At 35.2% G+C, this 14,351-nt stretch overlaps 2 protein-coding genes across 2 annotated transcripts in view; one reads left to right on the forward strand and one right to left on the reverse strand.

Moving 5' to 3' along the window:
- The window catches only part of LOC110461368 (cob(I)yrinic acid a,c-diamide adenosyltransferase, mitochondrial-like), a 20,757-nt gene extending 14,863 nt beyond the window's left edge, over positions 1-5,894 (reverse strand). Inside the window, exons 1-2 of the mRNA XM_021514816.1 lie at positions 5,811-5,894; positions 1,884-1,977 (exon numbers count right to left, since the gene is read on the reverse strand). Coding sequence (XP_021370491.1) covers positions 1,884-1,912 — 29 coding nt within the window. The 5' untranslated portion in view covers positions 1,913-1,977; positions 5,811-5,894. The remainder of the gene's footprint in view (positions 1-1,883; positions 1,978-5,810) is intronic.
- LOC110461367 (mevalonate kinase-like) overlaps positions 1-14,088 on the forward strand; it is a 16,471-nt gene extending 2,383 nt beyond the window's left edge. Inside the window, exons 3-9 of the mRNA XM_021514814.1 lie at positions 628-775; positions 2,609-2,889; positions 3,279-3,324; positions 5,695-5,785; positions 10,206-10,328; positions 12,409-12,562; positions 13,233-14,088. Of these exons, the coding sequence (XP_021370489.1) occupies positions 628-775; positions 2,609-2,889; positions 3,279-3,324; positions 5,695-5,785; positions 10,206-10,328; positions 12,409-12,562; positions 13,233-13,369 (980 nt within the window). The 3' untranslated portion in view covers positions 13,370-14,088. The remainder of the gene's footprint in view (positions 1-627; positions 776-2,608; positions 2,890-3,278; positions 3,325-5,694; positions 5,786-10,205; positions 10,329-12,408; positions 12,563-13,232) is intronic.
- The last annotated feature ends 263 nt before the right edge of the window (positions 14,089-14,351 follow it).

Consider the following 14,351-nt stretch of genomic DNA (forward strand, 5'->3'; position numbering starts at 1 on the left):
TTAATCTCCAAACCTACCACAAAACAACTTCCCCCTTTTGAAGATTTTCTGTATCTTCTTTCCCTAATTGAAGATTTTTTTCTGTTTATCTTTACACTTATTGATATATAAATGGTTTTAATTAGTTGATTATATTTTTCCATAATTTCCAGAAAAATCCTATGTAAATTGGCAACTTCGTTTTAAGTTTCATCCCAAGAATTCTTGCAAAAATTGTTCACACAAAATCTCTAAAGAGAATGTCCCCATTTGGTTTTGGAGGATGACACCAATTCTTCACGACACCTTAGTCTCCAAATTTTCTTTAAAAATTATATTCTTCACATTTTTCTCATCTGCAATCGATTTAAAATTAAAAATCAGTCTCTGGGTCTGTTACAAATCTTTGACTGTTCATCCCAAAAGTGAAAACCATTAGATTAAATGAAATAATAATAATAACAATAATAATTTGAGGTTCTTAAATACTGCTTTATCACAACCTAGTTCATAGGTCGTCTCAAACGGTTCACAAATTATAATCTGTGGTTATAGGGCCTTCGTGTCCTACCGCTAGACTACCGTGCCTCCTACACATTTGTTATATGTACCAGTACATGATGTGTCAATTTCCTTGTTGTTCTCTAGGTGATGTTACAAGCCCAATGCCGGCCACAGAGGAAACTATTGAAACATTGAAGGAATTATCAGGTTTGAATGAGGATGCTACAAGGACACAGTGTTCAGCTGTCGTAACATTTCTCTATCTTTATACAGAGATATCAAAGGCTAGCAAGTGAGTAAAAGAACTAATGTTATATCTTGTGTATGTTTTAATCTGTTTTATTTTCATCAAAGTGTTATCTTCACAAGTTTTTGACTGAGGTGAATCTGTTAATTCAATATTACTGTGGTCATATTTTCATAATGTCTTGCCATGGCTTCCATAGAAAGTGTGAATTATCTCCCTTTTAGTGAAATTGAGATATAGCTTTTAATCCGGTAAATTTGTTTTATGAATGAATTTAATTGACCTTGTGAGCAGATGATGGAGCTATTCAATAATCATTTTCTTGCTAATTCTAGTATCAAAGAAAAACTCATGATTTATATCATTGTCGTATTGTTTTCTGTGCGTTATGTGTTTACAAACTTTAATCCTTGTTTTGTAAACTTTAACGGCCATTCTGTTGTGTTAGATTTAGCTTAAATATGCTGTGATGTAATTTTGAAGCAAAATAATAGCATAATGCAATTTTTGCTATTTTCTGTGAGTGAAAGTATATAAGTCACTTTTGCGTATCGCTGTTGAAACAGTTCAGGTGGCACAGAAATATTCCACAATAAACAAATGCTGTTGGACCGAACTGTAGGCAGAGTACATTAAGAATAATACATTCTACTTTCATGCGTCCACTAAATTATATAATGTATCTTAAATTTTATATGTGGATTGACCAAATTGTTTTATAAGGAAATAACACAAACTAGCAATAGTCAGCCTTTTAGTTTCGGTCAGACGCCTCTGGACCCCTTAATCTACATGTGCCGAATATTCCAGTGTCCCGTTTCAACTGGTTGAACCATATACGTGAAGGAGGCCTTACATTTTGTTTTAAAATAATTTATGTATGGAAGCTCATTGTTGTCACACTTAGTATGTCTGTTTGAACTTTTTGCTTCAATTGTTCTTTCTTTAACAAAAGATACAAAGAGAATTAATTAAGAAAGTTTTAATTTCCTTATTCTGAATTATTTTTGTGATATGATTTCAAGTTGTGTCTATTATCATAATTTGATGTAAACAGTTCAGTCTCAAGGAACAACTACAAAATAAGGGATATGTTTGCACTTTTAGAAAGTAAGGCCCATTGGACAGAAGTAAGTGTAATTGATAATCTCACTGATGAAGGTTCTCACGATGTTCATCCATTAGTCAGTCCATTGGACCACGGATTCCTCTTTGCTGAATCTGCTCGATCTTCACACCCTGATTTCCTGGAATAAGTTTTCAAGTCAAAAGATGAAAAGTCAGGATCACTGTAACTATTTTACACAATAACTTGAGCTGTTGTGGGCTGATTAAACAGAATCTTCACACACTGATATCATGCTGATATTGCTTGGATGAAATTGCTGTTCAGGTCTGGAAGACAAAAGTCCTCGTTATACTGTTTGATACTGTGAATCAAAATGTGCTTTCTGCACAATGGCTCAAGTTCCAGTTAGCAAAAAAACACTAAAACTTCATACACTGCTTCCCTGTTGCAATTTTTGAGAGGGATTTCTCTCAGTTCATTTAGGTTAAAGGTCAAGGTCACTTTGGCTTAAGAAAGAATCTTTGTTTTTTCCACACTAAGTTTTGTTTTTGTGGGCCAATTAAAATGAAGCTTAATAAACTGCTTACAAAAAATACTGGCTTGAAATTACTTTCCACTTATGAAGGTCAAAGGTCAAGGTCACTGTTATTATGATATAGCATTTTCACCTGCAAAAATACCAAAGTATAAAAAGTCAAACTTGACATCACATGACTTAAAAATGATAAGGGGATAAGTGTTGCTCCTTGCTCCGAATACTAAAATCAATTATAATATTTATCCCATTTCCCTGTCTTTTCCTTCCTCAGATGTCCATTACCTGCCATAGATGTCAGTGTACATTCCAAGATCCCTATTGGAGCTGGTCTGGGATCCTCCGCTAGTTATTCTGTCTGTTTAGCTGCTGCACTGTTACAGCTAGGAAACCATATTAACCAATCACAATCTAGATCACATACAGAAACTGACCAATCAAATCAGTCATCATGGTCACATGATGACACTGAACTGATCAATAAATGGGCATTAATAAGTGAAAAAATTATGCATGGCAACCCATCAGGGGTGGATAACTCTGTAACAGTCTATGGTAAGTGAATTTGCTTCCTTTCCTTTTAAGATTTTATTGAAAGATCATATCTGAAAAGCAAACCATATCTTACGAAACTTTTATGAGAAATACTTTAAGATGAAATAAACAAAATATAATCAACAAGCTTGGGAAGTGTTCTGACAGTAAAAAATCACAGAGGGGCTAACCCAGATACGAACCCCGAACTTCAGTCTGCTGAACTGTCAATTGAGCTACCTGGTTGACGGAAGTGTCATGGACCAATTTTTCTACAGTTATATATTTGAACGGAAGATAAGGGGAGGTTACTGTTTACAGGAAAAAAGGCCACAGTGCAGTGGGACAGGGATCATTAATTCATATAATACTTTTCTTAATACTCCATGATTAATGGTTTCTTCTTGCAGGTGGGGCCATAGAATTTAAGAAAGGCAATATCACAAAGTTATCACAGTAAGTAATTAATAATCTCGTCGAATCCTATAGAATACATATGACTGATTTAAATGTGCAGTGTAGGATGATTAAAAAATCCTCAAGTAACTTGTTACTTACACGTGTATTCTAAGAATCAATTTTAGTGGTGGTCTAGTGATCCAAGATCATCAAACTATTGAAAAAAAACCATGTATATGTTCTTAAGCAGTGGTCCAGTAGACCATCAAAATTACAGTTTTGGTCTATTTATGAACATGTCTATTACAAGATTTTATATTTATGGAATTTACAGAGTGGTCACCTGCCATTTTCATTAAGCTTATATATATGTTTTACCTATTATAAAGGATGTGGTACATAGAGGTCCCCCAACAAGTGATATGGTTTATTATGTCTCCCCTTTGAATGAAGGGAGACATATTGTATTAGTACTGGTTCTTCTTCTTCTTCTTTAATATATATTCTTCTTCTTCTTCTTCTGGTCCTTCTAATCGCAGCTTGTCCAGGCCATAACTTTTAAATCATCATAGTTATATTGATGAAACTTTACGTATGCATGCATCACCCACAGAAGGTGGTGCAGTGCACTGGTTAGTGGTAGTAGGTCACAGTGACCTTCACCTCAAGGTCAAAGGTCAAATAAGTGCAGCATTTTAGAGTAAATTCTTGTCCGGCCTGTAAATTTTAAACCATTAAAGATATCTTGATCAACCTTGAAGTATACCTGCATCACCCACAGAAGGTGTACAGTGCACTGGAACTAGGTCTCGTGCAACACTATATACAGAGTTATGGACCTTTGTTTATTTTTATTACCAAAGTTTGTCCAGAGTATAAGTTCCATGTTATTTCACCTACATTGACCAAACTTACCATATTTATGTATCTTGGGAAGGTGGAATATCTCGCACTAAAATCAGGTTTTGAACCCCACTATATACAGCGTAATGGCCCTTTGTTTATTTTTAATACCGAAGTTTGTCCACGGCATAACTTCCATGGTATTTCACCTACGTTAACCAAATTTGCTATAGTTTTAATGTATCTTTGGAAGTAGGAGTGTCGTATTCTAAATTCGGGTCTCTTGCCCCACTATATAAAGAGATATGGCCCTTTGTTATTTTTTTATACCGAAGTTTGTCTTTTGGCTAATAAGGGGAGACATATGTTTTTGTTCACAAAAACAAAATCTTAGTCTAACTTACAAATTGTATAAAGACGTGAGGTTTACAGTGTCTTTTACAATTTGACAATTAACTTAAACTATCGTGAGTTAGATATACATGTGTATCATCCATCACAAGTTTAAGTTTCTCCTACTACAAATATGTTTTTCTTGGGAATACATTATTCCTGTTTCTGATCGGGGGGAGAAATTACCATGAACTATGACGTCCCAATGGAAGATGACGTCACAAAGCATTGTTACCTGATATCATAGTAAGAAGATTGACAAATGAAATAGCGTCTAGGGTGTTGCCTACTAGCTAGTGGGTAGCCAAATATCTTCATCAACTCCTAGCAGGTTTATGGGTCGGGAGTGAGCAAACCTATAGTGGTCGTTGGAGAAATTTAGTTAACAGGTCTTTACCTCATAGGATTGTCACAGTTACTGGTGAGCTGTGTAAACTTTTTTCAATGTCCTCTTTATTTTCTCATTTGAATCTAACCAAATCATAGACTTGCCAAGTCTAGTTTAAATATGTAGGGGTGAATGAGTTAAGTTAACATTACCGATGGATAACAATTTTTTAATGGCGATGCAGTGATTTTTTCGGGTGAATTTAGGGCCTTATGAAGGCCCCATCCCCTAGATATTTTCTGCTATATTTTCCGAAATCAATGTAAAATCACTTTATTTTCCTCAAATCATGCTTTCTGTGTGCAATGTTTTCTCAAAGTCACAAGGCAACAGGCCCCTGTGGAAAGGAGGTAAAAAATAACCCACTGCAACGAGATACCAAACAAAAGATAATACACCAATATTTTGGTATGTTAATGTTTTAATGACATGGAAAACCATGCTATCTTACAGTGGCGGTATGTTGCTGTTATGCCTACCATTTCAAATAAAAATGACCTTAATGAAATTGTCAATTTAATAAAATAATGAATTTTGTGAGTAAATTATTGTTCTTTTATGCATTAATTTTACAGTTTTGGAAAAACCTCTGAAACTTAGGAGGACCGTCTGAAAATAATATTTGGGGTTTTATTCTCTTCTAAGGTAGTCACATGTTAAATTTTCTCATAAGGAAAAATATCGCTAATGTGTTAATAAGAGAATATCTTAAGTTGATTTTTTTTCTATAAAGCGATGTTTTAAAACGTATTTCTTTTTCAATTGTTTCAGGTTAAGTAATTTCAATTTCAAATGTTTTTCAGAATGCCAGAAACAAAAATTTTGCTAGTGAACACAAAAGTGCCAAGAAATACCAAAACCATGGTGGCTAATGTCAAAACAAAGTTTGAAAAGGTAAGTTAAGTATGCAAATACTTACAGCAAAGTTTGGTGGCTGGTATCTCTTTGTGTGATTTTCTCATGTGTCATCCCTTGAAGGCTAGCATGTGTTATTGTTAACTTACCTGACGCGAAGTGCCTGTGAGCTTATAAGGTGTGGTGTGTAAACCGTCATCTGTCATTTGTCAACTTTTTCTTTGAACGACTTCCTCTCAAGAACTAGAGGACCTAGGACCTTGACCTCTTTGAAGGTCACAGGAGTAAAAGGTGTAAAATCTTTAAACGACTTCTTTCTAATAACAAAGAGTGCCAGGGTGATCATAGTTGGCCAATAGCATGCTGGAACAGAGTAGTACAAAGTCTCATCAAAGCAATGACCTTGACCTACTTGAACAAATTAAGTTTGAAGTATACTTAAACTACGATGACTCAGCATTGTATATAAACTGAGAGTCTGGCTCCCACAAGTACAGCAGGATAGGGCCCAATAAAAGAAACCAGAGAAAAATCTTTAAATTCCTACTCCAGTACGGATAGCAGGTGAGCAATACAGGCCCTCTGAGCCTTTTGTCCTTTCAGAACCGTAGATAACCAAGGAAACATGAAAACATTCTCATGTGAATTTGTATTCTGTGATTTAATTATACATATGATTGCAGTTGCCTTCTAGCTTTGAGCTAGAGGGGATTTCCCTTTAGATTAATCGGTAGAGTGATGGACTGGGAAGCTAAGGGTTGCAGGTTTGATTCCTGGTGAAAACATGTTACTTTTCTTTCCTGTTTCATTTCTTTTCAATTTCACACCAATATTTACAATAAAATATAAGTCAGTTGGTTTTGAACAGAAATTGTCTTGAGAACAATTTTATAGAATTTATATTTGCTATGCTGATAACCTCTCCTTTGAAGATAACAGAGCCACAAAATTTGACTTCAAAGCTTGTCAATTTTACCATTTTGCTGCCTTGTGAATCTTTAGATGTACATCAAGATCATCCACAAGGTGGCTCAAACAGAGCCTTCAATTTTGTTATCAAAGGTGGGGTCAACATTTGGCCCCCTCTTTGATTTCTTTTATTCTTTTGCCATATGCAGATACATAAAAATGATCAATAACTGCATAAATGATTATTCATAACTACTACTGATAACCGCAGTGGACCTCCTTGTATAACACCAGGTTGAGTGGCGGTGATATCCTAACAAAATGGCAGATAAATGTCACAGGCGAATGTTATTTTGAAAATGAATTATGATATTGTCCAGTGTATAAAATTAATGCTATTTTGATACTAAATATGTCAAATTGGTATACATGAAGTAAGCGTAGTGATACTTTTAATTAGAAAAACATGCAAAATTTTCACAAAATTTAATATATAATCAACATTGTCAACTTGCATATATATAGTTACAGTGGTAGTCTATATTTTAAACTTTCCATATATGTATTCTGTCTACTGAATCATTTTTATGTAATATAAAAACAGGTAAAGTACTTTATTAGCATGCCCAACTTCACATAATCTTGAAGATTTGATTATCAATATTTATTATGGTAAATACCGATACATTTTCTGTAATTTCATCCAGGTATTATTATCCCCCGCTTTCACCGAAACAGGGGATTTTAATTTGGGTTTGTCCGTCTGTCTGTCTGTCTGACTGTCTGTCACGCTTCGTTTTAGTGCAATAACTACAACAAATAATAACTGATTTCCTTCAAACTTGGTCACAGGGTTTAATGCCTTAAGGGCTCGACCAAGATCGATGACCACTTTCAACGGACCCCATTTGGTGGAGTTATGGCCCCTTGAATAACGTAAAACGTCATTATCTGATGCGCTTTGTTTCCGTGCAATAACTACAACAAATGTTAACCGATTTTCTTCAAACCTAGTCACAGGGTTAAATGCCTTAAGGGCTCAGCCAAGTTAAATGACCACTTTCAGCAGACCCCATTTGGTGGAGTTATGGCCCCTTGAATAACGAAAAACGTCATATTTGCCGTTTCTGTTCATTAACTCTCGCAAATATTATCCGATTGCCTTCGAACTTAGTAACAGGGCTCAACGCATTAAGGGCTCAGCCACATTTACAACAACTTTAATCGGACTCCATTTGGCAGAGTTATTGACCCTTGATTAACGAAAAACGTCATTATCTGCAGTTTCCGCTTAATAACTCTAGCAAATATTAGCCAAATTCCTTCAAACTTGATAACAATGTTTGTGTTCCTCTGTCTTTCCACCCATCTTGGGCACTCTTTTGATTTTCGTGTGATAATTGCTGCAGATATTGTTCAAATGTTTCAACCGAATTCTGTATGCACATTCAACTCTACTAGTAAAGTTTACCAACCGATGTGATTAGTGCATATTTACGGATAATCAATGAGGTATAGGTTGTTTTTTTTTCTTCAAGTTTCAAGCCATACATTATGTCTCAACAGCACGATACTCACATGTTTAAACCTAACCTCAATAATGTTAGCCTATAATATGTCCTGCAAGCGGGGGATATAAATTCCACATATTTGCTTGTTTTTTTTTCATTCTGATTTTTTTTTTTTTCAAAGTTATGGCCCTTTGTTGAAAAATTCTTGTCAGAACATGTCCTCCAAAACTAAGGGGTCAATTTCAACGAAAGTTTTCAGATATGATAATTTCAACCTGATGGTGTGCATCCAGGTAATTTTTTTTCAATCTGACCCATTTTTTCGGATTAATGGCCCTTTGTTTAAAAATACTTGTCCTGACAACTCCTCAAAAACTATGGAGCCATTTTCACCGAAAGTTTACAGATATGGTAACTGCCCCCTGACATTATGCATCCAAACAGTATGTTTTCATTGCGAACCTTTAAAAAGGAGTTATGGCCTTTGTTGAAAAAGAACCTTTGTCTGCCAAATAAACTACTTGGCCAATTTCAATGAATGTTTACAGATATGGTAATTACCTCCTGATGTCATGCACCAGGGTAAATGCTTAAGGGTAGTACTTTTTTCATTTTAACCCTTTTTAAGGAGTTATGGGCCTTTGTTAAAAATCTTTGTCTTGACAACTCTTCCTTAACTACTAGGACGACTTCAGCAAAACTGGTTCATCTAGGCTAACAAGATTTGTTAGGGAAGTATGTGTTGGCATGGGGAGGGTATACAGGAAGTATATCAGTGACAATATAATTAAANGGGGGGGGGGGGGGGGGGGGGGGGGGGGGAGACTATGGATTGCTTTGCATAGCTCTGCCTTAGTGAGCCTTTAGCTTACAGTTCTGGTTTATATACATGTAGGAGCGGGGGTATTAGTTAGTTTTTGGCTTACAGCTCTAGTTATTATTTTATTTTGCCAATCGCCCATTCATTAAAGAAACTATAGAGGAATATCACATTATTTTATATCGTTAACTCTAAACAAATAAAGCAAGGAAAGGTATCCTTGTCTGACTCCCCATACAAACATTTTATTTCAGCACATTAGATTTTTGTGACCTTGAACGAAGGTCAATGTCATCAACGTTTACAAAATTTAAATCCATTCACATGAACATGGAAAAGTGGAAAGAAAGCTATGTTTTTCTTTATTTGAATCAAAAGTGTTATATGACAAATTTACTAGTAGTCAATTTCTTGAAATTCCTGATGTTGATTTTTTTTTATTGGTAGTCATCTTTTAAGCAAGTATGAAAAATAGACTCGTTTTAGAACTATGTAAATTAAAGTGTCGAAAATAGAAATTTTCTCATTAGTGATGAAATTTCACATACTTTTCTGCTTAAATCTTCAATAAAAAGAACAATTCTTTATTGAAATAGTGTAATATTCGGTTTCAAAATAACAGTTGGAATATGTTGCACACAATAATGATATAATTTTATAGTAATTGTGTCATTTATATGCTCTAGGAGGAATTGTAGTATCGCACCTTTAACAGCCACACAGGTGTAAGTCAATGAGGTCCCATTTATCCTTAAATGAATTCTGAAACTAACTGTTCCTGATTTAAGTTTCCTATACCCATACCTTTTTGTATTTATCTTGTTTTAAAATTCCAAGCGGGGGCCGATACTAATGCTAAATCTCAATAGGCCCTTACCCTACCCTTTTCAATTCAAGGGTGAAACGTTAGATCTGTGTATCAAGAGTGAAATTCTTGCATTTCAAAGAAGGGAACTTTAGGTTGGCACTCCAAGAGTCAGTCTGTCCAATCATCGCTTTGTTGTAAGCGTATCTCATAATCTTTGTCAACTACAGCTGCCAAGTTTTGTATGCGTCTACCTCTTAGCTAAATAGGATGATGGATTGTTGCATATGAAAATAGGCTCTTATGCCCCATATTATTTACATAGTTAAGCCCTTTTGTTCATTTTGATGTCAAAACTTTTCCAGGGGTTGGAGACTATAGATTGCTCAAGATATTTTGCCTTATTGTTTGTAGTATGAGGCCATTGTAGGACCAGTAATGGATGCTATTGACACCTTGACAACAAGGAGCATTGACACCAACAGTAAACTACTGGACAATGGTCATCTATCATCGTCACTCTACAAGGAACTTGAGGTTGGTAAACTTTTTACTTTAAACAACTTCTTTTCAGTAACAAAGAGGTCAAATATGTTTAAAACCTTTAAGCAACTATTTGGCCAGTAACATGCTGGGATGAAGGGCTACCAAATTTGTTCAAATGAATGACCTTTGCCCATTTTCAAGGTCACAGAGGTCAAATATGTTTAAAACCTTTAAACAACTTCTTTTGAATAACCAAGGGGCCTAGGGTGATGATATTTGGCCAGTAATATGCTGGGATTAAGGGCTACCAAGTTTGTTCAAATAAATGACCTTGACTTATATTCAAGGTCACAGGGGTCAAATATGTTAAAAACCATTAAACATCTTCTTCTGAATGTTCAAGAGGCCTAGGGTGATGATATGGTTACCAACTTTGTTCAAATGAATGACCTTGGCCCATATTCAATGTCACTGGGGTCAAATATGTTGAAATCTCTTAACAACTTCTGAATAACCAAAAGGTCTAGGGTAATGCTATTTGGCCAGAAGCATGCTAGGTTGAAAGGCTATAAAGTCTGTTCAACTTAATGCCCTTGATTGACTTTCAAGGTCACAGGGATCATATGTTTAAATCAAACACTGATATTTTGCCTGTAGCTGTATTTAGTTCACTCTTAAGATTACAAGTGCGAGATTAATACCAGGTGAGAGATTCAGGCCCATTGGGCTTCTTGTCTCATTTTCATAGAAATCCATCCTCAATAATCCAGGGGTTATATCCTCACGTTCGCTCTCTGCACCCTGACCAGTTGCTAGGGCTGATACCTGTCCTTTGAAGATTACAAAGGCTACAAAGCAAGTCAATTTTACCATTACCCAACCGCGAGGTACTTTTCATGAACTTCAAAGGATCAAAATAGTCTTCTCGTCTCATCCACAAGGTGGCTTGCACATGTGCAGAGCCTTTGATTTTGCTATGACATATTCCAGGGGTGTAGAGAGAGTGAAAGTGAGCATAACCCTGTGAGTATCAAAATTAATAGAAATAGTGACATCTCAATTATCACTGTCAGTTTGGTAGTACTGTTCAGTTCAACATGATAATAAACTTGTGTGAATCGTTTTCGACTTCCCCCTTCTCAGGTGTGAGTGTTTACGTATGTGATACAGTTGGTTAATGGTTGATCAGTTAAGGGGCTGTTTAACCCATTCTCCCCTAAAGTCACACTTGAACCTTACCAACTCAAAGACTGGGCAAGTCCAGTTTAAATATGTAGGGGTGAATGAAACAGCTCTGTATATATAGTGGGTTCCAATATGTGTTAAGCAATACTTTCAATACATGTGTTATGTGAGCTAGGTGTTTTCTTGTTTATATAGTCTATAGAAATGGAGAGGTCTCAACTCAAATTACTGACAATAATTACAAACATCAGATCTGCTAAACTCCATGTATAACTAGGTATGATGTTGTTATGAGGTAAGGGAATGTAATGGTTAAGGGTTTTACTATTACGGAAATAATTTATATAGGTCTAGCCCGCTATTTAGTCTATTTGACTCTAATAACCGTGTCATCTCTATAACAACATAACAAATTTGTTAAAATGGAATAAAATTAAGGGTTTTACTATTTTCTGTAAATGTTTACAGATCATTATCCTATACAGCTATCTGTCAGCTTCTCTAGAGATATAATCGACCACCTAATTTTCACAAGTGGAAATGATAACTACGTAATATATGAGTTATGCACGTAACAGCCAAGATGCCTGTGTAATCAGTTATAGCTGTGGGAACCGTACTAGCTCTAGGTCTGATCATTTTTATTCTATTTTTCAATTTTATATTATTGGACCTGGAGCTTTAGTTCCTGTAGCTAGATCAGTTAAATCTAGTTATCATTTAGAGACGAAAAATCCAAGATAATTAGAGTTCTACTTGAGATTTTACAAGCATACTAACCAGTTTAAATATTTTAAGAAAAAAATTAACCTAATTGGCGGATGATAATTAAAATAATTTTCATGCAATTAAACTTTAAATAATTAAAATCATCACTTAAAAAAGTTATTTTATTCAATTTTGACAAAAATTAAATGATGTGAACAATTTTCTTGGTGTTTTGCAGGATCTTATAGACATGAACCAAAACCTGCTGAGAACCTTAGGGGTCAGTCACCCTAAACTGGACAGAGTATGTGAGATCACTGCGGCCAGTGGTCTCCACGCCAAATTAACAGGTGCTGGTGGTGGAGGATGTGCTTTTTGCCTTATCAGACCAGGTGATGGCTCAATATGTGATTGTGGAAGATTTTAATTGTACATATGATTACAGTTACCTTCCAGCATCGAGCTAGAGGGACATTCCCTTTAGGTCAATCGGCAGACTGGGAAGCAGGGTGACGTGGGTTCAATCCCAGGTGGAAGCACACTGCTCTCTTTCCTGTTAAAAATGGTGTCTGTGGCCCTCAACACATTTAAATGGGGGAGGGTGTGTGTGTGTGAAGTGTGGCAGATTTTAATTGAACAGAAATTGAATAGGACTATGGTCACCATCTAACTTCGAGCTAGAAGGAATTTCCTTTATCTCAATCGGCAGGCTGGAAAGATGGGGGTTGCCGGCTCGCTCCCGGTGGAAGCACTCTTTTTATATGATTATACTGTAAACTGTAATTAATAGTACACGTTGTTGGATTCTCCCTCCTGTGAGTTATTTACCTGTTTTTTAAATTTCATCTATTATTGAATTTGTACCTCTAAACAAAGACATCATGAGAGAAAATGAGAGAGGTTTATTGCTTGTTTCAAAGAACTGTCTTATCTGGTAGTCTTCAATTTTAAAAATGATGTCTTAAATTTTTACTTTTAGTACTGGAAGTGAAGTAACGCCTATTTTATTTTATTTTTTTAAAAAGCCTTATCTAATATTCACTTGTATTTGTACATTTTCAGGAACTCCACAGGCGGTTGTCAGGGAAGTGATGTCACAGCTTAAAGTAGAAGGCTTTGAATGCTGGGAAACCAATATATGTGGTCAGGGGGTAGTTAGACACTGGACAAACCAATATATGTGGCCAGGGGATAGTTAGACACTAGACCAACAGTGAACATGAAAACATTCCATCTAAATCTGTACTGGAATAAATACTACTAATTTAATTTGCATAAGAAAGAAGGAAAGAGAATTTGTTAGAAAATGTAAGTGATGAAACTTTGAAATTAGAGCGGGGATGGGTATTGCTGAACACTTAATGGAAAAAGTGCATTTACCAGCTCATATGTGTATGATAACATATCTTACCTATAAAACGTTATTTCTACTTATTAATATTGTGTTTGAGTTTGAGGGAGAAATAACGTCATTATAAGGTGCATTCTATTATTTAACATGTACAAAGTTACTGAACCAGTCGGCATCAATGAACACCATGGAGGGCATTACTGGACAATTCTTTTATACTTTAATAAAATGTCCACCAAAGGTCCTTAAATTGAATCAAACATACCTTAAATAAATATGTCAGATACTTCAAGGACTGTATCACCGATGGTTGCATTTCACTTATCTCCAAGTGCAATTTAATCAATCTTCATATTTATCGTTATTTCCTTGATTTAGTTGTAAACATTATATAAGCCATCATAATGTGTTCCGCTAGGATGATGTTTTGGGCTTGTGCAAGTCTAATCGTAGTAATGGGAGGGAACTTACTTGATTCATGTATTTTTGACCTATTTTTTATCATTATGAAATTAATTACAAGAATATGTTATACAAAGTAACACAATTTTCAAAAGTTACAGAAAATTTTCCAAACATATAACATAACTATCATCAATATATCAATGTTCCATATACACATCATACTTCAAATAAACACAATGTGTCATCTTAACACAGTGTTCCATATTTGCAATTTAACACAGTAACATTATGTTCCATAGTTGCAATTTAACACAGTAACACAATGTTCCATAGTTGCAATTTAACACAATAACACATTGCTCCATAGTTGCAATTTAACACAGTAACACAATGTTCCTTAGTTGCAATTTAACACAGTAACAACC

Source organism: Mizuhopecten yessoensis, unplaced genomic scaffold (assembly GCF_002113885.1).
Source record: "Mizuhopecten yessoensis strain PY_sf001 unplaced genomic scaffold, ASM211388v2 scaffold10603, whole genome shotgun sequence".
NCBI lineage: Eukaryota > Metazoa > Mollusca > Bivalvia > Pectinida > Pectinidae > Mizuhopecten > Mizuhopecten yessoensis.